The sequence below is a fragment of the Pochonia chlamydosporia genome (assembly GCF_001653235.2).
Source record: "Pochonia chlamydosporia 170 chromosome Unknown PCv3seq00019, whole genome shotgun sequence".
Lineage (NCBI taxonomy): Eukaryota > Fungi > Ascomycota > Sordariomycetes > Hypocreales > Clavicipitaceae > Pochonia > Pochonia chlamydosporia.
In genome coordinates, this window is record NW_019154054.1 from 43,969 (window position 1) to 66,755 (window position 22,787).

At 49.0% G+C, this 22,787-nt stretch overlaps 8 protein-coding genes across 8 annotated transcripts; 5 read left to right on the forward strand and 3 right to left on the reverse strand.

The window, feature by feature from the left end:
- Positions 1-313: 313 nt before the first annotated feature.
- Positions 314-2,755, forward strand: VFPPC_18471 (Ribonuclease H-like protein; the record flags this gene model as incomplete). The annotated part of the gene is made up of 3 exons (XM_022430073.1): positions 314-1,264; positions 1,324-1,977; positions 2,039-2,755. The coding sequence occupies 3 exons, from the start codon at positions 314-316 to the stop codon at positions 2,753-2,755; spliced, it is 2,322 nt and encodes a 773-aa protein (XP_022284920.1).
- A 1,221-nt stretch (positions 2,756-3,976) lies between these two features.
- Positions 3,977-4,531, forward strand: VFPPC_11794 (hypothetical protein; the record flags this gene model as incomplete). The annotated part of the gene is made up of 1 exon (XM_018289870.1): positions 3,977-4,531. The coding sequence occupies one exon, from the start codon at positions 3,977-3,979 to the stop codon at positions 4,529-4,531; it is 555 nt and encodes a 184-aa protein (XP_018136426.1).
- A 1,060-nt stretch (positions 4,532-5,591) lies between these two features.
- VFPPC_14963 (kinetochore protein fta4) lies at positions 5,592-5,966 on the forward strand (the record flags this gene model as incomplete). The annotated part of the gene is made up of 1 exon (XM_018292727.1): positions 5,592-5,966. One exon carries the CDS (start codon positions 5,592-5,594, stop codon positions 5,964-5,966), a length of 375 nt encoding a protein of 124 aa, XP_018136425.1.
- A 1,865-nt stretch (positions 5,967-7,831) lies between these two features.
- Positions 7,832-9,049, reverse strand: VFPPC_11793 (DDE superfamily endonuclease; the record flags this gene model as incomplete). Its single annotated transcript, XM_018289869.1, has 1 exon — positions 7,832-9,049. One exon carries the CDS (start codon positions 9,047-9,049, stop codon positions 7,832-7,834), a length of 1,218 nt encoding a protein of 405 aa, XP_018136424.1.
- Positions 9,050-9,723: 674 nt separating this feature from the next.
- Positions 9,724-9,936, reverse strand: VFPPC_17017 (hypothetical protein; the record flags this gene model as incomplete). Its single annotated transcript, XM_018294767.1, has 1 exon — positions 9,724-9,936. One exon carries the CDS (start codon positions 9,934-9,936, stop codon positions 9,724-9,726), a length of 213 nt encoding a protein of 70 aa, XP_018136423.1.
- Positions 9,937-11,559: 1,623 nt separating this feature from the next.
- VFPPC_11792 (ribonuclease H-like protein) lies at positions 11,560-14,154 on the forward strand (the record flags this gene model as incomplete). Its single annotated transcript, XM_022428783.1, has 1 exon — positions 11,560-14,154. One exon carries the CDS (start codon positions 11,560-11,562, stop codon positions 14,152-14,154), a length of 2,595 nt encoding a protein of 864 aa, XP_022283940.1.
- Positions 14,155-16,034: 1,880 nt separating this feature from the next.
- On the forward strand, positions 16,035-16,373 carry VFPPC_18472 (hypothetical protein; the record flags this gene model as incomplete). The annotated part of the gene is made up of 1 exon (XM_022430074.1): positions 16,035-16,373. One exon carries the CDS (start codon positions 16,035-16,037, stop codon positions 16,371-16,373), a length of 339 nt encoding a protein of 112 aa, XP_022284921.1.
- Positions 16,374-16,629: 256 nt separating this feature from the next.
- On the reverse strand, positions 16,630-17,631 carry VFPPC_17016 (chromo (CHRromatin organization MOdifier) domain-containing protein; the record flags this gene model as incomplete). The annotated part of the gene is made up of 4 exons (XM_018294766.1): positions 16,630-16,789; positions 16,856-17,215; positions 17,273-17,349; positions 17,500-17,631. 4 exons carry the CDS (start codon positions 17,629-17,631, stop codon positions 16,630-16,632), a joined length of 729 nt encoding a protein of 242 aa, XP_018136421.1.
- Between the last annotated feature and the right edge of the window lie 5,156 nt (positions 17,632-22,787).

Here is a 22,787-nt window from a genome sequence, read left to right on the forward strand (position 1 = left end):
ACTTGCTGGGCTGACTGGCCGTGGCGGAGAGTCCAGACCTGCCTATTGTACTATGTTATCGTACTATTATGTCTACTATCGTACTATTATCTTTACTTCAAAGTATACTACGAAGTATAGTTTTTCGAGGCGAAGTACGATAGTAAAGTTACTATCGTACTTTTGAAGGAAAATCCTGCGTTTTAATTGGCTGCAGGGATCTTATCTTTTGTGACAAGACTTGCAAAACTTTTTCTCCTCTCTGCGACGGCAAGCAGCCGATACTGATTGATCAAAAGTCTATCGCCTATCACATTTGTCATACTTGTTTAGCATGAATTGCTCTCAGTTTACGATCAACACTCTGGACACTCAACCAATTGCTCCTCCTTCGAGTACTCTGTCTTCAAGTGCTGGTCCTTCTCGAAGTAGTGATGACGCTACTTCTGCTTCCATTCTTTTGCTTGATTTCGATATCACTCCATTCTTTCGTAAGATTTATCCAGAGCCGCCTAAATTAGGCCCTTCAGGCAAACGGAAAGCTACAGGGAATGCTGTTTATCGATGCCTCCATTGCCCTGCAGATACGCCATGGGAAAGCAAACAGAAATCTAACGCTCGCAATCACGCTCGGAAGGTGCATTCCAACATCGTTATAAACTCCCGTAGTAACCTCGGTGTGGATTCGAATTCCGATGGCGTCGAAGAGCCTTTCCAGAAGCCACGGATTGACCACTTTTACGCCCTTCAAGCCTCCGAATCATCTCTCCGCCGCGCATTTGATCGACGGCGATATATCCAGGCCTGGGTCGGCCTCCTAACTAGGAGGCGCCTTCCATTTTCTGCAGTTACCTGGGATGAGATGTCGGAATTAGTACTAGCGAGTAACCCGGCGGTGGAGGATTTATTGCTCACATCTCGGCATGCTGCGATGCGGCATATATCTGCTAATTTCGATCTGTATCGAACCAGGCTTCGAAGTTTACTTGAAAGCTCTATCTCACTCGTGCACATCTCATCTGACCTTTGGACTAGTCCTCACCGGCATGGTATTCTGGCCCTCTGTGCCAGATGGATTGATGCAGATTTGAAGCCTCGACGCGCGCTGCTAGGGATGCCAGAGTGTAAATTCAGCCATAGTGGAGAGCATCAAGCAGAGCTCATGCTTGAGGTGCTTGAGATCTACGGTCTTTCTAGAAGGTTAGGATATCATACCAGTGATAATGCTACATCAAATGATACATGTCTGCAACACCTTTCGCGGCTTCTAAAGGAAAAGCATGGCGTAAGATTGTGTCCCATCCCTTAATTCTCAAGCTAAGGACTAAATACATCATACGTTAGGGCGATTTCAATCCCAAACTGCGTCGTATCCGTTGTGTTGCGCATATTCTCAATCTCTCCCTTCAGGCGTTCCTTCTAGCCTCTTCAAAAGAAGCCCTGATCGCAGCCCTCGAAGCCGCCGATGATACGACAGGTGATGCGATGTATGAGCAGTTCTACGAAGCACTAAATACAGCTGCGGAGAGGGAATCTAGCCAATTAACTGGGCGGAAGCGCCTTGCGAAGAGAGGTAGATCATCTGATCCAAACTACCAGCGACTAGCCAACTTCTCTGGATGGCGTCAGATCTCTGCTCTAAGGAAAATACATCACCTTGCTGTGTGGCTGCGAACTTCATCAATTCACTCTGATCAGTGGGATATGAGAGTAGGCCTGCGCCTCGGCATTGACAACGATACCAGGTGGAACTCCTGGTATAAGCTACTATCCAATGCGCTACGGAAGAAGGCTGAAATACGGCAGTTCTTTCTCGATTTTGAGAGAGAACTTGGTGATAATATACTGACTATATCTGACTGGGAATTTATTGAGAGGACACAACAATTTCTTCAGCCATTTGCGGCCGCAACGTTGCTGGGAGAAGGGGCAGGATCAAATCTCTCCCATACTTTGATGATCATGGATGCCTTACTGCACCATTACGAGAAGGCAAAGGTAAGGGAGTCTTATTTTCATTTTCTGCAATGTACTCAGGGAAGTAACGCTATATATTTAGAAAATTTACAGCGCAGAAGCAACTTACGATCCGCACCTTCTTCATTGTGTTGACATGGGTTGGTTCGTTCTCAACAAATACTACATTTTAACCGACGAAACTCCTGCATACACTGCTGCCCTCCTCCTTGATCCTTCAAAAAGGCTCAAGTACATACAGCACAACTGGGATATCGGATGGATTGACAGTGTTGTTGAAAAGACCCGTATGTTCTGGGAGGAGAATTATAAAAATGCTGGACCTGTAGGTGGTACTAGTCTATCAGCAAAAGATGAATCACCATACTCTCGGCGGCCGAGGAATGATTTAGACGCTCTATTTGATGAGATTACTGTATGGGAAGAAAGTAATCCTGATGTGGATGACTTTGATACATTTGTCAAAAGTCCTCCGATTAGGATTACTTGCTCTCCTCTTCTCTGGTGGCTTAATCCTGAGCGGATTAAGGCGTATCCACGCCTTTCTCGGATGGCTATTGATATACTCTCGATCCCACCTGAATCAACAGATCCAGAATCAGCATTCTCCGGCGGAAGACGTACTCTCAGCTGGGATAGAGAAAGCATGTTATGTGAGAACGTGGAGAAGGTCGAGTGTATCGGCAACTGGATACGGTCGGGCTTAATTACACTTTCAATTGAGGGTGGAAATGGAATTATAGTCGATACAGCTATTGATGTAGATGTAGATAGAGAGGTTGATGATGAGCTAGACTGACTATGCATCTATTTGGCATCTATTTGGAGAGAAAATGATGAGGTTTGTTTTGAAGTAATTTTACTGCTAGCTCAGTAACTTTACTATGCTACTATCATACTATATGAATATTATCTTTACTATCGTACTATCGTACTATCGTACTGCGAAGTATAGTTTCTGGCGTAAAATCGATATTATACTTTTTTGCCTAAGTATACTTACTATTCATATAGACAGGTATGGGAGAGTCCTCGACTTCCACCACCTCATCATATGGGCCAGGAAGTGCTGGAGTTTTAGACCTGGCTCGTTGCTGGGTCCGAAAGGGGTTGGCCAAGCCGCAACGGCCACAATAGTTGGCGCCTGTATATATGGTGGTGAAGAGTTCATAATGCTTCTTTCCGTCTTGGATGCAATAGATATGCCCGGAGGGGATCTTGGAAGGATCCATTTGGCTTGACGAGAGATTTGAATAACTTGAAGGGGACAAGGAGAGGAGTCATGATTCAGACCGAGCCTTTTGATTAAGGAGAACAAAACAACATCGTCCTTCCTTTACGGTAAATGCTGTCGCTAGACCGGTTTAAGCAGGAGGTTGCTGCGCTCGTCCGCTGCTGATCAGAAGCGGGGTTAGTGCGGTGCTTCTCCGTCCGCACATCGTGATCCTCATCGCGAGATGAACGTGTCGACAGCTCGTCTTTCACTATTGTGCATTTAGATCGCGACTATAGCAACCGTATTGACGTTATATAGAAAGATCATTTGGGAATTGTGGAGAAACGAGTTCGCGATATGGTGCTGAAAATCATCTATAACTAGCGGCAAATGGTTCGCCATTGTATAGGTGACGTGCCGAGTAAAGTGATCGATTAGACTGGCAGCAGGATACCGCGCGAGCCCGCTGCTGGTCCGCGGTACATCTTTGATGGCGATTCGAAGTACCCAGATGACAAGAAGTAAGGCCCTAAACCTAAAACGAAACGACCGGGGGGGTTTTGCAACAGTGCTCCCTATCGCCCACCGTAGGTAAGCACAGGAAGCTGGGCACTAGGGAGATGTGGGCCTGGTGGAGCGTACTAAACTCTGACGCCTGCCCGCTGCCCGAGCCCAGGGTATTCCCAACCTCAGCCAGGTTTGGGAGTATTTCTGATCCATAACCATCTAGCGTAACATCGACTTCAAGCAGAACACAACAGATTGTCCATCAACAGTACTGTACAGTATTTTTAGTCATACAACATGGCTCTTTGTAAGTTGGCCGCTCAAACCTCGCTTCTTTGTCACTTCCCTACACCACGGGCTCGCCAAACCACTGAACGCAAACAGGCCTGGAAGCCGCCCCGGACCATGTGGAGAGTCGAGTTTTCAAGGCCCCGATACTATAGAAAGAATGCCATGCGGGCCTCGACAGATGTGGACCTGCGGAATCTCAGCGATGCCAACAAGCGGGAGCTCCAATCGTGCGTTTCTGCTCACGTTGCCGGACAGCACTGCGACCACAACGACGGACCCTGCGCCGTTACGTTCCTCACCGGCTCCCTACTTTGGGCGCTCCACTACGCACATTGGCTTTTGAGCCATGAGTACAAAGACGTCAGGTTGATGCTGGTTGACTCAAGGAATATCCCGGTGGAAAAGATTTACCCAGCCTTAAGCCTGGCTGCATTCCTGGATGTCAAACCCCTGGATGGAGTATGGCAAAACCACTCCTACCAGGAATACTTTGTGCTTGGCGATGCAGCTGGCATTGCCATCTCGAAGATCGTTGGAATAAATCCTCTCCGCAGCATCTAAACAGAAAGAACAACAATGGACAAGCACATTCAAATCAACGGAGTTCACAATCTTGTGATTTGTCTAGAATGCAAACGCGCATTAACGTCAGGCGATGGGGCAATCGGCCACCTACGTAAAATGCATCAAGTTTCAGGCACTGATTTGAAAGACATTGAAGGCTACTTGGCTCAGGGAGAGGCAAACGATCCGAAGACTATCGAACTACCGACCTGGTGTTAACCGCACACAGTAGCTACTTTGAACGTTTCCTGCAAGGCGAGATGAAAGAGGGCAACACCAGAAACTTTGAGTATGTCGAAGGCAGCATGCAAGCGTACTGGCGAGTATTTGAGTACATGTACACGGAGACATACTCTGAAGAACCGTGTACGAAACTAGACCATCTGGGTATGTCTGACAGCCCAAACACAGGGACAGGATAGGCTGACTCGCCCCAGATGACGATGAGCTATCGAAAGACGTTCGGGTCTATCAACTGGCGGATTCCTTTGAAGTCGATGGTCTTCGAGAGTATGCACTGCAGAACTTCAAAACAAAAATCAACAAGCTGTGGGTTAGAGCGGTGTTTGTTGATTGTATACGGGATGTGTACCAATCTACAAGCGATGCAAATTGCAAGATGAGAGGGACTGTGATTGATGTCGCACGCCAACACCTGTCTGAGTTGTGGGTGAGACGGCCGTTCAAGGAGCTTATCCGCGAAGGAGGCGATTTCGGGGTGGATTTGATGGGCAAGTTGGTTTCCGGATGAAGTGGGTCTTGTTTGGGGGGTTGGGGGTGGTGGGGCAAAGGCTTGGTTTGCGATTTATTTAGCAGCTTATGCCAGTTCAATGCCGAGTCGGGCAAAAAGCTTGACGAGAGAGACAAAATCGTCGTCTTCTTTACCTGCGTCAGCGGATTCTTAGTCAAGGGGTGGGCGACACTAATGCTCGCTCATGGTCTGTGTGTTTCGTGCGGAGCAGCCGTCTTTCAACTACCATAGCTTCAACACAGCGCTTAACACCCGAACTGCTCGTGTCTCAACGCCTCTAGGCTCAAGCACCACGCACGCACAGCCATGGCAGACACCGCGCCCACGATCCCGTCCTTGAAGGAATCATTCATCAGCGCGCAAACAAACATCCTCTCCCAGCCGCTCGCCCCATCACGCATTTGGCGCCGCAACAACAACGCCTCAAGCCATCCCATTCCGGCGCGTATCCTCGACGACGTCCTGTTCAACGTCAACCAAACGATCCAGCTGCACCAGCGACGCGTATACCCCCCGCAGGCGACCTACAATGTCGCGGAACAAATCAGCAATTTATATTCAAGAGATGCGGCAGAGAGAGTGGAAAAGTGGAAGCAGTCGGAAAGCAATATTGGACGCGAGCAATATTGGACGCGAGCTGAGCACGACGCCGGGATTTTCAGCATGCACTTGCCATGCTAATGCAATTTGTAGTTGTGGACGATGCAATTGAAGAACGTCGTCCTTCGTGGCCGATTGAGAGCGAGCTCGGCAGGTACACAGAGGAGCGGACGAATACGAAGCCATTGTCCGGCGATTAACACAACTGAGTGAAGAGCGAAAACAGATTAGATATCGTGTGGGAAATTGCGTCGTATCAAGGGCGTTGTTCAACCGCTAAAGGAACTGGAGAAGATGCGGACCTTCATAGCACGACTGACGAATCGAGTGGCCATTTGCCCGAGCAGCCCGTGAGCGATCGCCCACAATCTGCAACGAGCTCAACAGTGGATTTGGGGGAAATGACGAGTCGAGAAAGAGGACATTGATAATTTTCTGGCAGATCCTCGCGTTTTCCCGTCCTGAAACAAAATTCGATACAGCAAGTACGACCATCATATCCAAGTCGCCGGGCTATGCCGGCTACCAAGCTATGAGGACCGAAGGCATCAGGTATACTGCTGATGGCAGAGCCGTATACTCCTAATAGAATACATAGGTATAGTCCACAGCAGGATCCGGGTCGTGTTGTGGCCAAACCGACGTTTATTACTGTGTTTATCAGACGCCAAAGTGCATTTCTGAGCTCCACCTCAGAGCTGGCCCCAATGATGCTATTAGGTCTTCCACAGCACATCATCGGTAATTCGGGTGGGGGACAATACCCAGGACTAACCCACACATCCCTCTGCCCTGTGCCATTTGGCCAGCCTGATGTGCGCAACAGGAATCCCACCAGACGCTTTGCCCCAGTACAGTTCGCTCCCAGGTCAGCGGGGTGAAAGGTAGACAGGGCATAAGCAAGACAGACATCCAGTTATTGATCATGCTGCAGAGAGTAAACGAATAAGGGTTTGTTCATGCTCAATTGGGGCAACCCTTGCATTTGCTCTTGCAGGGGAGGCAGACCCCTTGTCAGTGCATGGTGTTCATGTTCGAGTGGGTCTCTACCTGGTTATATAACAAGACGATTGAACCCAAGTTCTTGCACTTTCTTCTTGATGTAGTGCTTCAGATTATCTAAAGACCAATCAGCGCAGAGCTTCCTGTAGTGTAAGTCGGCGTTGTTGTTTGAGGATATTCTAAGTTGTTGGGACTTGTACAGTAAGAGCGGAGGCAGATATGGCAGGTATCAGCGGCGGGTACGGTGACAATGGGAGGGATGGCAGTGGTTAGTGTGGTTAGTGTGGTTACTTATCCTGGACCCCAGCATGAAATTGGCAATACCGGGCTAATCATGGGTGCTACTCGTGCCCCGCCCCACCTTTTTTGGGTCTCGGATTCCTCGCACCACCAAAGGTGGTGCTTATCAGTGAGGCGACCACATCACTGAGGCGGCCACTTTTGCGATAGAATAGCTCAATTATCCCCGTTGCACACGCCGTAACCCCTTTTTGTCGCAAATTACTAGTGATTCTAATACAGATGTACGACGCCATAGACGTGCCTTTTTTGCAGCTTCAAAAAATACCCGTTTCGCGTAGTTGTGGCGTTTCTTCTGCGCTGCCTCAACAAGCCGTTCTGCACGCCGGAGCTCATCTTCTTCCTTCTGCACAACCATCCTGCGAGCTTCCTGTACAGAAATAATGCCGCCGGTCTTAAGTACCTTATTCTTCATAGCTCTACGTTGTTGTGATACTAATTGAGCTGCTTTGGTCTTCCCTAGGTCTCTCTTTGTCTGGATAAGCTCTATTGCGGCTGTCAGGGAGCCACGGATAAATCGTGAGACATTATAGCTAAAGTTAGGATCAAGAGATTTATCCTCTTGTAACACAATTGCTACCTTATCTGCAACCTTATTGATCTGCCGTAGTGTTGTTGGCGTCTCAAAGTCTGATGAATTTGGCCTAGAGGGCAGGCACCGGAGAGGGCGTTTGAATTGGGGCTCTTTGAGACAGCATCTCAAGAATCGGCTGAGGATTAAAGGGCGAAATTCCGGTTTTACGGAAGGCAGAGATAATAGTAGAGCGTTTAAAAGCTTGCTTTCGTACAGACTGAATGCAAGATAGGAATTCAATCTTTGTGACATTTGTGAGGCCATCGCGGACCATCACATCAAGAGCCTTTGCATGATAGTGCTTCAACGGTTGAAATACCACCACATCTAAGGGCTGAAGAATATGTGTGAGATTGGGGGACATTGCAAAGGGAATTATCCTGTGTTGATTGCAGAATTCGATAAATTCGATTGTGTGATGTGAGCCGTGACCATCAAGGATTAAAAGGCGATATCTGCTAGTTGCCTTTGCATGCTCATTGAAATGATGCAGCCAAGCAAGAGATAGCTGGTCATTGGTGTATCCAGAAGAGGATAATGCAATTTTCGTATTATCTTCAAGCTCCTTTAAACGATACCACAGATCCATATGCTGTTGGCCGGAAAGGATCATAAACGCAGGGATAAATTCGCCGCCAGCAGAGATGGCTTCAATCCCGGTTGCAGCTTCCCGATTTTCGGGCATTGAGAAGAGATGTGCCCTTTTCCTCTTTGTGACTACAAATTGGTCTTTTCCGATTCCTATTCGAAAGCCGGTTTCATCCATATTCCAGATATCTTCATCGGGAATCCCGTATTCTGCGATAGCTTCTTTTAGCTTTGTATAATATTGAAGGACTCGGGTAACATCCTCAGATGCCTGGCGATTAGAATCAAGCTTCTTTTGTAAGACCTTTTGATATTGATGCCGTTGGATAAAGCGTGTAGTCCAGAGCTTCCCGACAGCTTCCGCTGGGGCTGTTGAGCTTGCTGGGGCTCTCTCCTTTAGGATGTAATTTGCAGCATCCGTAATAAATTCAGGTCGAACCGCAAAATTGATATCATCAAGGCGATTGATATAGTTACACAAAGCAGCTTCCTCTGGCCTGCTAAGCTTCAATTTGGGGGAAGGGCGGCCCTTTTGTGGTGGAATTCCCTCTATCCGGCGTCGCAGCCGGCTGCGTGATACGTTGAATATCCGCGCCACTGCAGCGATTTTTGCACCTGGATTCTCGTCAATATATTGAATGGCCTCATCTACACGGATTTCCACTTCGCCTTTTGTTGCTTGGACGCTATTTGCAGCCATTTTCGCGGTTAAACGCGTCAATGATTGAGAAGTGGCTGCCTCAGTGATGTGGCCGGCCCAGTGATAAGCACCACCTTTGGTGGTGCGAGGAATCCGAGACCCAAAAAAGGTGGGGCGGGGCACGAGTATATCTAGGTGCAAGACTCCAGCAGGCAGAGATGGTGAAAGTGATGGTAGAGATTTCGAAGCAGGGTGGGACTGATTCAGTGCCAGCACAGGTGAAATCTGGCATGGGTGATGTGTCCGGTGATCAAGGGTGTTATTGCCGATGCGCTGCAATAACAAGGACATGTCTGTGCTGTTCCTGGATATGTGGAAAGAACTTGCCGCATTGCAGGCACGTGTGGAGGAGCTGGAACAGACTGTGAATGTACCACGGGCGGGCTTTGGGGAGGCTGACAAGAAGAAGGCGAAGGTAGGACACGCAGGGCGCGATGGTGGAGCGAAGGAGAAGAAAAAAGCACAAAAAGAAGTAACTGGCCTCGTAGTGGAGTTTCCTTGCAAGCGCAACGGAATGTGTGAATCCATGGGCGTCAAAATATCGGTGCAGACAACATAGTGGAATGCTTGATAAAAATAGGTGGAGTTTTATTCGCAATACACTGATTTACGAGGTGACTACGTCAATATAACCGTACCCAGCGCCCCATACCGTCCCCAACAGATAGCGTGGTTCATCTTGCGGCATTGTTGTTTCGTTTGTTCTTGAAATACTGTAGGTAGTTGGCAGAAAGCAGGACGGAGCCGGATGGAATTATGCCGCATCGCGCGAGTCCATGACGTAAATGTGACAGAGCCAGGAGGGAAGTCTCACGCCACAGGCACTTGACAGGCGAGAAATTGCGTACACTCGCTCGGCATATGTTAAAGGCTCTGATTAAAAGCATAGGACAGCTATGTGTGACTTGTGTCTATCTTCCTCCCTTCCAATTGAGCAGCGGCATCGAAAGCGAGTGAGCTTTGATGAACTGCAGTCGATGCAGTGGGCAGTGGGGTGGGTTGCTTGACACGAAAGTCAGCCAGAAAGTTATTCAGCTGGTAGTGGGGGCACAGTGATAAGGGCCGTGTCGCAGACAAATTGGCATTAGCGATAGACTAAATCAAAGAGGCAGACCTAGATAATGGTTGTACCAGGCAGCCATGCCTCCGTATTAAATGCGCACACGAGCGGACCAATCGTTTCCACGGAGAACACAGAGCTCATTTTTGACGGCCCAGTTCTTTCACTTGCAACTATTCCCAACTCTGATGAAAGCAAAGGCTCTCAATTTTCGTCGTGCATGTACAGGGCGATTTAAGCCCCCCACTTCCTTCTCGCCGCGCCGCGTTTTGCTCATCACAGTCGGATTAAACTGCTCTAACTTACCCCCTGCGGATGACCCTGCACTGTTCTCGTCACACCACTATGCCAAATCTTTCGACCATGGTTTTATCCAAATATGCACTTATACTGCCAGTCAAATTGGCAAATGAGACAGCTGGCAATGACGACATGCCTGACACTGACATCATGGACTCAAAAAAAAAAAAAAGAACAGAGTTACGGGTTCAGTCCACCAAGCACGGGAGACGACCTGGGGAAAGCTGGAAGGGAGGCCAGTCATCCAATCTGACAAGACGGTTGAATTGTCTGGTATCCGAAGAAACTATCCCATTTCCCACATGACTTGGTGATGGGCTCTAGCCCAGATGACAAATGCGACTTCTAAATTGCCGTGGATAATAGAGGTGGTGTCCACACAGACGGCGATTATCGGTACTGTATTGACAGTTACTTCGCTCAGGGCTGGTGGACAAGCATCGGCAAGACAGGATTGGCATGCTGGTCAGAGGGTTGCATGGCTTTAAAGGACAAGCTCCAAAGTGGCAGCGGGTGCATGATCGAATGCGGCTCATTCCATCGGGGGGCCGGATGCTAAATGACATGAAGAAATGGCGAGTGGAATGGGAGGCCCATGATGGACCAAGGACACACCACGAGGCTGTGGACCTGAACGAGGAGGTCGATTATGAGTCAAAGGAAGACTAATTTTCGTTCATCAGCTCAGGATCTTAAGGACTACATAGAGCTTCTTCACTGCAAAGGAACCGGTGGGCAAGCTTCGAAATCGATCGATCAATCGATTTGATCGAATCGATTAATCGAATCGATTTCGATTTCGATCATATCGATCAGCATCGTCACTTGATCGATATCGATCGATAAGCAGTCACTTATGATCGATTCGATATCGATCCGGCGTTCAGTCGATCGATTTGATCGTCGATCGGCATATTTTGAAGAAGAGTTCCGGGTAGGTTGCAGCCGACGAAGCGAAAACGTCGGTTCCAGTCAGAAGGTTCCATGTGAGACATCACACAATCTCTCTAATCACGTGCCAGTCGCATTAACGGGAGATGAATTTGAGACATTGTAATGAAAGCAATGAAAGGACTGGCTATTAATAAACAGATTGGACTGCGCACCATAGCTTTGTCAAGTTGGTTGACCATGAAGAATGGATTGCTCAATGAAGCTGGGCCCGTTTGGTGAGGAGATGGAGAATGCCTCCTCAACACCGCCGCCTTCCGAACCGTCCATCAGTTCAACCTCAAGCGCACATGGGTCCAGCAGATTCCCGAACTATCAGACTTGGACGACTGACAAGTTCAAGCTATTTCCCAATTTCACAACATGCCATGACCCTTCTCGAGAGCGAACATGGTGGTGGCAATTTGGCTTCAGGATGAAGGACCACGGCTCTGAACCTCATAAGATTGTATGGGTCTGCGAAAGATGCTTCCTTCGCAACAGAATGAAAGCTACGCATTACACCTTCATCGCCTCAACCGCTGGAAGCATTGTTCGACATCTGAGAAAGGAACACAAGATTTTCCAGCCTGCTGGCTCACGCGAAGACGGGGTTGTCGGGACAGGAAGTGCACAACGGAGCTTGCTCGATATGCTGCGCGCTGATCCGAAGAATCCTCGCGACCAAAGCCTTCTTAGCAATTTGCATACTTTGTTTGATCCGGCGATGAATCAGCTTCTTCTCCTGGACTGGCTAACTTACCACAACCTCCCATTTAATTTGGTTAATTCCGAGCGCTTTAGACGGCTGCTGCTCTACAACAATCCGTGTCTTCAAGAGGGGCAGATACCCAGCGACAGGACCCTCGTGAACCTCTTAACAAAAGAATACAATCGAGCTCTTGATCCCGTAAAAGCTATTCTTCAAAGAGCGAGAAGCATGATTCATTTTACTTTTGACGGTTGGACCTCCCGACAAAACTCATCATTTCTTGGCGTCAACGCCCACTTCATTGATCGGGATTGGAAGCAGTGGAGGATCCTTCTGGCGTTGCCTGCTCTCCGTAAGCGCCATACTGGGGCAGCGCTGGCCGATGAGGTTGCAGACACAATATGTGCTTTCAGTCTTCAACATAAGATTGGTTACTGTACGCTTGATAATGCAACGAACAACGACACGGCTATGGAAGCACTTGGCCATGAATTTGACTTCGACCAACACGAGCGTCGTATTCGGTGCGCTCCTCATTTCCTGAACCTGTCAGTGAAGGCAATGATGTACGGCGGTAAAAGGGACAATTTTGCTGAGCTGCTTGCGCATTGGGGAGATCAGGATTTCATGACTGATGAAGACGAGCAGCGTCAACTGTCCGACGCCGTTGATGCACTGAATGGCGACGACGATCTTGACACGCCGAATCTGGAGGAAGATTACGAGTCAAACACTGCTCTGGGGGAGAGCCAGGATTCGTGCCTAGTTCCTGAGATAGTCAATGCCGACAAGATGGAGAAGTATCGCAAGTACGGCCCTTTTGGCAAGTTGCACAATATCGGCATTGCTCTTCGAACGAGCAGCCAACTTCTCGAGGACTTTCATGAAGCTCAACGGCAAACTGCCCCTGATGAACCCGTATTAACGTGGGTCCAAAATGTCTGCACTCGCTGGCAGTCCGATGAGGCCATGGCCTCTCGAGCGCTGCTGAAACGATCCGCTTTGAACCGAATGCTGTCAATTATTGAGGAACGATGGATTCGCCAAGGCGCCAAAGAACAGGACCGGCCAGCGATGTTGAAAGAAAAACTTTCGCTCGAGGAATGGAAGGTCGTTACTGCGGTTCAGAAGATACTTCAACCGTTCAAGGTTGCTTCAAAACAACTCCAGGGCGCAGGCATTTCTGGCAAACGCTCAACAACAGGTGGTTTCGACGAGTACTTTCAAGTGATTGAGATGGTCCTTGATCATCTTGAGTGGGCCATTCAAGGTGTAATAATCGAAGAGAATGATGATCATATGATGGAAGAGGTTCACTTGTTTGACGACATGGATGCAAAAACCCGTAGGCTCTTAAAGATTTACATCAAACTCGGTTGGAAAAAACTGAACGATTACTATGATAAACTGACCTCGACCGCCTATGTGGCGGCGGTTGTATTCCATCCGAGTAAGAAATGGCGAGCTTTAGAGCAGCTTTGGAATCAGCTGCCGTCTCGTCAGACATCAGGGTGGAAAAAAGCTTACGCCGGGAACTTGACAAGCATCTGGGAGGAAAATTACAAGCACATGGCTCACGAGCCAGCCTGCAATGCCATGTCAGCATCTGGAAGCCATGATGCCTTGGACTACATTGAGCGCCGATTGGCGTTTAGTCGATCAATCGTTCGTCAAGACGCCGAAGGACTACAAAGTGAACGGCCAAAACAGCCAACCGCACTCCCAACACAAGACGAGCTCGATCAATACCTGTCTGAGCCGCCGGTAGATAACATCGCCTACAAAGCCGATCCGATTGCTTGGTGGAGAGATGTTGGCGCTGTGCGGTTTCCCCAGCTCTCTTACATGGCGGTTGATTTCCTCACAATTGCGTCGTCTTCCGCCGAAACAGAGAGAGACTTCAGCAGTTGCGGGAGGATGGTCACACCGCTCAGATGCCGCCTACGACGTCACATAGTTGGCATGGCACAATGCCTTCGATCGTGGAGTAGGGCTGGCATTTATCAACCACATCTCCCTCTAGATCTCCTTGAAGGAGATAATTGGAGACAAGTACTTCAGTTAATAGGCAGAGTCAACGGAGATATGAAGGACCAGGACTAGCCATGATCGATTTGATCGACGATCGATTCGATTTCGACTTGTGATCGATCGATATCGATCGGCCATGAGGTCTGCTCGATCGATATCGATCGACTGCGGGCCTTGATCGATATATATCGATCAACCGAAGCCAAAAAATCGATCGATACGATCGATTTCGAAGCTTGCCGGTGGGGCATGTCCCAAACTGTCAAGTAGTGCATATCCTTCTCTTGCTTCGTTTTCTCTCTTATGTATAGGTGTGTAGAGTCGGTAATCTAATGATATCGAGTGGGTTGATGACAGATTACAGGAGGGAAGAATGGGAAGTAAACACCTGCGAAGACCCTTGATTCAATTCAACACAGGTGTACGAAGGTGATGGACGGCTTTACCACTTTTTTTTGCAGAGTGTCGACAGCCAGGTGGTTGCCTATGGCCTCGGGACGCGCACCACCAGCACAGTATGCTATATGTTGTAGAAGTACTGTCATCTATTGAGGTTTGCATTCGGTGACTATTTTGCGGTTCCTAAGAAGATTGAAGCAGTGTTCGATGTCTTGTGAACTAGCGTCTCCAAGTCTTTGTCAGCTTTGTGGGATCCCAAAATGGTCTTGGAGATGTTAATGCATCTAATGACAAAGAGATCTGAGGTACAGTGTCAAATATAGTAAGATTATGACACTGTCCAACCCACCATTCTCGTAAACTTGGTAGTTTGCAATACCCACGTACTGTAATGGCTCGTACGCAAGATAGCATCCTGTGCGCCCCGCTCTATTTTGACAATCCTGATCTGTTGGTGTTGGATGTGCTCTTAAGGCATCTGTTTGCCCTTGAACTTGAACGGCTCCCAAATCAAATACGAAGTAAGCAATGCATTGCGACATGACGCCCCCATACCCATGTAACAGACTGAACAAATGTTTCCATCGCAGTTCCCAACAATTTTGTTTTCCGCCTGGGATCGTGTCAAATGACGACGAGTTGCGACTCAACACTGCACCAGGAGTGGTTCTTCGTGGTTTAGATGAAGTCGAGCAAGAGAGCCATGGTGGCACGGACGGTCAACATAGCACGGTTGCGTTGCCGCAGAGTCTCGAGCGTGGGCTACCCAGATATGAACCACAGGAAATGAAGGATGGTAGGATCGTCTCAAATGTAGGTATGCATCAGTGACACAGTGGATTGAGCTCGCCAGCTGACAGCACATCATTCATTAGTATCACGTTCAATCGTCGGCTCGGTTGACTGCGAAGAGTTTGAAGTGAGGGCTACAACGCGTCTGTGCAAGTTGCGAAGACACTAACATTCTGGAACACCTTAGCGACCCAACCTCTCAAGTTATAACGCGAGGTAACAAAATCCTCAACCGCTACTCAAAGGCCAGGGAATGGGGAGAAAGAGGTAATTGCAGGAAGCCGAGCGAACGAAGAGGACCAACCAAGACTAGAGAACGGGATCTGTTGTCAGGCTTTCGGAAGCATAATATTCAATCTATTGATAACATTAAGAGGTTAGAAGATGGTAAGTCGATGGTCCATGTCACTCAGCTAGACGGGAAAGCTAGCTGTCTAGAAATTTGATTCAACAAGCACAAAATGTCAACAATAGTCAAATCAAGCAATGGAATTACTATATTCATTGATAGCTGGTTAATTCGTTGATCTATTGAAGGTGTATTCAGTTGTTGATTATTCTTCCCGTACTATTACAAAGCATCGGCATACCATATTTCGTTTACCGCCGCGCAAAATACATTTCAAAACACGCTCTCCGTACTTCGAAATACAAAGATACAATTTTTACGGGCGCCATGGCACTGCGAGGCTAGCACAAACAGCGTCAGTGACAGTCGACTAAGAGGCACGTCCCAACCCCTCAGATATGTAACGAGTGAGATGTCCATACTCTTGTTGAGGCAAGAACCAGTCATCGAACCGAATTACCAAGAATCTGACTACCTCAGCACGAGGGAAACAGATAATCGGTCGTGCTTCGTTGGATTAAAAGAGTGCGGGACCTTTGAAGGGATAGTAAGTCAGTCTTACAACGGAAGTACCATCAATAGAGCCTGCGGACAAGCAAGGGAGGACGGGGACTCTTGGCGCGAGAAGGCGAGGACGGCTTGGTGTGGCATGCTCGGAGTTGACCAATCGGAATGTAGCTTTGGAAGGGAATCAAAGGCTGTTAAGTGGCGTTATCTGCCAAGCAGTACTCCCATCGGTATCGTAATATAGCGGATGTTCACCGACCTGTTATGACGGTGGAAGAACTGACGCGGCCAGCAATAGCACCATCACAACCCTGACGTCGTGGTTGAATGAATAAGCCATAGATTTCTTCGTTCGTAGAAATGAGGTGGATGGTCTACCGCAAGATAGCGATGGACATCGCATTCCCTCCGTTAGGTTGCACAGCTGGTATCCGCAAGGCTCATTTGCGAAATCGACTATATGAGCGCGTCGCCGCGCTAAATGCTTATTGCAGGCTCGATCATGACATTTGGGGATAAAGCGGAGTGCCACTGCCACCCCATCCATATTCAACCGAATGAACTTCCACCGGCAAACGCCATGCGTCCTGCCTGGTAGTTGATCCAGAAAATATGATTCTTTTAAACAATTCGAACGTGTCGCTCGTAAAATTGCAGCATCTAGTCCACGGTCAGCACGCAAAAGCCTGGAAACTTGTCAACCCTAGTATAGCGGCTACCTTTTGCGGACACTTCTTGTAGACAACGGGCGTCTCGTGCTTTGTCTTCTTGCCATTCTTCCAGATAAGGTAGACAATAAGCTTACCGCCGCGCCCACGCTCGCAAGAATCTATGGTATCAACTTCATCCTCCCATGAGCCAGCCGGTGGCTGCCATGATTCTGTAGCGGTGGAAGAATCTTCGTCAACGGCTTTTGCGCCATTCTCGAGTTGCCGTCCCGACATCGTGTGTGCTGCGGCCGTCGCCGCAGACGATCTCTTACTCCTTTTAGGCGCCCTCTTCCCCCGTGGGAGCATGGTCGTGAGTATGTTCTGTCGTCCGCCAGCCAAGCGAAAGTACTGTTCGACAATTTCAGGCACATCTTCCCTGATGAGTGTCAGTCATCTACAGCACGCGGAGTGTGCCGCAACCCCTACTCACCGCAGGCTCTCTTCCGGTTCCCAAGTTAAATCCTTCTCGGAATCGTAGCCTTGCCACTTAACACGGAATTCCAAGCTCTTCTGCGGAAACGCGTCAATTCAAACGCGTCTCTGTGTAGTCATCTCACTGGACCTACCTTTTTACCGATCCTGTGACTTTTTATCTTTTCGACGTTGTACCTGGATCAGAAATTAGCCGCCAACACAGGTCGCCTACACGAGATGCACGGCGTACAAACTGTCATTCGCTCCACTGCTGTCGCCGCCAGAGGTCCCGACTTCCCTCTTTCCGGCCGAGCGGCGATCAGACGCTTGTGAAGGCGATGGCGCACTGGATAGTGGAGAGTTAACACGACGCTTCATTGTCGCCAAAACTTAAACATCAGTGGTAACCGGTGAGATACGGCAAGCGCGTGTTGTTGTTCCTGTTGTCACGGTAGCGCGTCCGGAAGGAAGGAAGGGTTGCGACAGTGACTCTCCAATGTGGGCGACATCTGTCCCATCCCGTGATGAGTCAGCGCAATGCTTTCCCATAGCTAATTTATGTAAACAAGCCTAACCAAATACATACTGTCCTCTTGATACTTAGTAGACAAGTTCATGAGCCTTTGCAAACGTGCAGCTGTTTGACGGGACAAGACTTGTAACCAGCAGTACTTGATCATAATTGGCACATTAATTGGAAACCAGGGTACAGTCCCCCGATGATGCAACGATGCAGTGCGCCCTGTCATTCCCGACATGGTGCGTGCAGCCTTGCGCTTGACAAGGAAGTGCGGGATCTCTTCCTTAGCCTACAGTATGTACACTTCGTCAAGCGAGCGCACATAAACTACGATGACGAGAGCACTCTACGTGGCTGAAGCTTCAAAGGACAGATTTGACCTCGAGATGGCTGGAATGTCCCCACCTGAAAACTACTCGGTTTGTCAAGCGGTCTGCATTGAACGTAAGATGCTGCAAAAGGTGTACTGTTCACCCTCACAAGACTCAATGCATTGGCTCCCTTGCGGCCATCCGTGGACGGACGGTTCGCCTCGGCGTTTCGAGAGATTGGCTCTGACAAAGCAAAATTGGCAATTTCGCTTTGAACGGTCCGGACAGCAGCGGTAGGTATCTTCAAACTCACTTTCAACGTTTCCAAGAGCCAGGCTGATCCTCCACGCGTACCACGGCGCGCACTCGGCTTTCTTTACACAGGCCTGGGGGCACCGGAAAGTCCTGTGTCTCTCAGCTAAGTGGTGGGAATAAAGCCCCAGCACCGTGGCTGAAGATGAGTGTTAGATGGAAATTGGAGCAGGTCGAAAGCAGCCCGAAGAGATATAATTGCTCGGCGCCGGGCCCCGCATCCTTCTTGTGTTGCGCCAAAATTGCGAACCATTTCACCCACGGCGACACGAGAGAGAGCAACAGTGTTCCAGCGTGTGTCGCATTATACTCACCTGCAGCGTTACCTTGTCACTCATACATACTTCAATGCTCACACTTCCTCACATTACAGTCCATTGGCAACTTCTGTAGAATAAGCAAGACCACTTCACCCCCTCCATACTCCTCAGGCAGACACACGCCAAAGAGTTCAATGCATCCGCATCTCCTTCTTGTCGTCTCTATGGGCGGGTGACGTGGGTGATATCCGTGCGGGACATGAGCCGCATAATGGCCATGTTCCTGCGCTCCAGTTTTACGGCGGCATGTCTTCGGCAGTCCCCTTACATTGTCCAAAAGACCCCATTCACAACGAGAAGAGTTGTGTCGGGCGTTGTTCACAGCGGTATTCCGCCTCTGCGCAGGGATGAGTTTTCTGTTTCAGACTAGCTCTTCGCTGGGACGAGCTCTGAAGCGGAAAATGGAATAATGTGTGAAATAAAGTTCGGGGTTGGTACAGGGAAGCACAAACTGATCGAAGGAAAGCTGTAGTGCACATTCTACAAGTTCAATCATCATGAAAGGGGTTGCTGTTCCAATCAACAATTGGGCGACCCAGGAAGTTGGGCAACGAACAGGTAGAGGAACATGGACAGGTGCGAGTTTTCTTCAACCGTGAGTGGGGCCACGTCTCAAATTGCCTGCCTACGCTCACATTTCTGACTTTGCTCCCAGTTTGATCAAGGTGGTTGCCATTAAACGGTATGATGCTTCGAGTGCACACGCTTCTCCCGACCAGCCTCTTGTCGCTTGCAGGCAACGGGCTCCAGCCAATCAACATCGCCAACCGCGACTTGCCTTTCGTCTACTCAATTTTCCGCGCCTGATCTCCCACCAGAAACCATCGTCTGAGGGGAAAAAAAAGAAAAAGAAAAAGAAAGCTCACTCAAAGTTCGTAGTACCAGAACATTGCAGTGGAAGATTTTAGGTATGCAGCTGCACAGAACGCACTAATCACTTCATGATGCAAACAACACTTCGCTGGCCATCGTCACTCTTCAAACGCCACATGTAACCGTCTTCAGACAAAGGCAGTCCGGTCCTTCTTCAGCTCGTGAGATGGGTGGTATAGCCCCGTACACAATAAATATCCAAGACAGTCTACGAGCATTGTATTTAATACTGTATTACTATTAATACGATATAGAGCTACATTTGAGATGGGACGCACAGCGGTGACTAAAGGAACAGGTCGCCTTTCCCTTCGACGGCTTCCTGCTGGCATGTTGAGAGAGATGCATTAGGAGCTCGTGTCATCAGGAAAGCTTTCATAGTGATTGACACAGCCAAGACCACAGGAGCCATCCCAATGTGGGCCTAAAAATACAACAGACCGCCTCTGACTAAACCACGCTCAAGCACAGTCACTAATACAGTCGGCGGCGACACACTGATGACTTGTGAAAAGGCCACCCTATGACACATGTGCGGAAGAGTTTGGGCTGACGTATTGACATACGGATGTAGACACAGTTCGCGGTCTCCCTGGTGCGACAGCTTGCTTGTGAAAGCCTACTGAATGGCCCACTCAGCGAGCGCGTCGCATGTAGTGGTTGACTCAAATCCCCAACTTGTTTGCAAATTGGTGGGCCAGAGCACCAATTGACAAATTGCTCTTTCACACCGAAACTAGGTACTCGACGAAATATTTGATGCGCTTTGGCATATTTTAGCCATGATAACTGCTGGGTCGCAATGAACGATGAGTGAACCACGAGGCCTCCGCTCTGGTTACGGCTACTTGAAAGTACGTAAAATAGCATGTCAAGCTCACGGAAGGGCTTGCGCCAAAAAGACTTTGACCAAATCCAAGGTCACTGCGTACGTTTGGAGTCGGGGATTTAAATGGCCAGTACTCTGCCATCAGTATTCACATATTAATGGCATTTGTAGAGCACTCTGAATGGAAGGGCCGATATAGCCTGAGAGCTCGGAGACCGCCGCCAGGTAGTTTCCAAGACAGTCTCGAGTCCGACGGTGACGACGAATTCACAATCGGTATTGAACCAGCTACAGACTGTAGCGACAATAACCGTATCTGTTCAAAAACGAAACGCAATTATCTTGGCTGGTAAGTACGTCGCATATGCCACAGTAATCCCTTCCAACTAACAATTAGCAGGTTTGATGTCGAAGTAATCAAGGATCATAGAACTGCCCCAGATGTAAGTATATATACATTTAAAACACTATGACTTACGCGGATTCTGCTAACCATGCCAAGAGGTCCATTGAGTACCTTGTCAAATGGGAGGATTCGCCAATATGCACGTGGGAACCAGCAGACAACTTGTAGTGTGCTCACTCAAACAGCTGAAATTTAAATACCATGCTAATATCCAGCAACTTGCAGGAAGTCGGTTCCCAAGATCGTCATGCAATACCATAGACGCACCAGTCGGCTCAAGAAAGGCACTGGAACGGCGAGAAGGCGGCGACACGCGGCGACAGCCAGAACAAGAGCGGTGGGGAATCGACCCAAACAGGTCACCCAAAAGGATTCGGTGCTGGGAAACCCAGTAGAATTGCACTCGTTGTTGGGATCGTGGACGAGTGAAGTTTGCTCGATAGATGATGTAGATCGTGAGGAGGATAGGCTAATCGTGTCTGTCACCTGGTTAAATGGGACGAAGACTCGACTCGACATTTGGGGTAACGAGTGGGACCAACGGTATAGTGAGATACGACAGCTCGTACAGGGCAGTTCACACAGTGGTGAGAAGCCATGTGCCTAATTTACAACCCAATCGAGGTGAGGTAATGGATCAGAATATCTTAGGTTGGTTCTTCCAAAGGCGAAGCGCATTTCCATCGCAGGAAGGGTGAATGTTTCTTTGTCAGTCACGTCTGGCAGAAGGAAGCCGACCTTTGACCTTGATGGAGATATTTACTTCCTATCCAAGTGGAACTCCGTATGGGAACTTGGCCCAACATTTAGGTGGACCGGACATGTGCACTCCAAGACCCCCGTAGTCAGGACGAGGAGACCTACTTCCGGCGGGCGCTACAAACTATGTTGAAAATGATTCGAAACTGCGAGGATGCAGGCCGACCAGCGCTTCGTAGCGCGTCGGTGGATTTTATACCGAGGCAGAAATGACATATTTACTCTTGAGTGAACCTTACAAGGCTGGTGCTTGGGCTGTCGTGTGACTGAAAGCCAATAATTCCGAAGGGAGGCCCTCTCACCTCCCCTTTTGCTTCAAGCCCTGGCCGCCAACCTCACCCCGTGGTTGGCATCAGGAGCAGGACGAATGTTGCTAACGGTCCTGCAGCCGATGTGCATCCGATGGGTCGCGCAGGAACTTCATCCCTAGTAGGCTGTGAACTCAAGGCTTCAGGTATATGCCCACCATTCATCAAGCCATTGGCCCGCGCCATCAAGTTTGTAACAGTACTCATTAAAAAATGAACGAATCCACTTCCATGTCCAATATGGCGTTGGGGGGATCCCTTGGTTCCATGGCGGCATATGTCAAGCACGCAGCCTGGCAGGACGCCAAGGACATTCGGCCGGTTTCATTCTGGAGTAGTCTGTTGGACCCTGCCAAGAACTCCATATCCCCACGAGGCACGGCACCAAAATGGCATTTGGTGCAAGGAACCAGTAGAAACGGAGAACCCTTGTTCTGTCTCATGTAAGCAATCATCCAAGCAGATGATGTCCGCAGCCGAACGTGCTCGCAAATTTGGAGATGTTCAAATGGAGTGAGACGAACTTTCCATGGTTGGAAAACAAATGGGTGCGGTTGCAGACTCGATGTCAGACCAGCATGAGCAAAAGCCCGGGAAAGGATCATGCGCTTGGGTTGCTATGTATTAAACTGAATGTCTCCCGAGACGCAGCCTGCTCTCCAGGGGTTCTCCACCAAGACTCCGTACGGTATGGGTATAAAGTACTCCGTAGGAGATGAAATTTTGCCAGCCCAGTTAACAGCAGCACTGAACCGCGGGCCTGGGTGACGGCAGTGAAGCGCCAATTGCCATACCAGATGCCGGACTGCCGTTACAGTAGCTGCCGCTTCCCACATTTGTTGAGCAAGATAACTTACGCCTCCGCCGCTTTTATCTTCCACCCGCAGGTGTGTGCA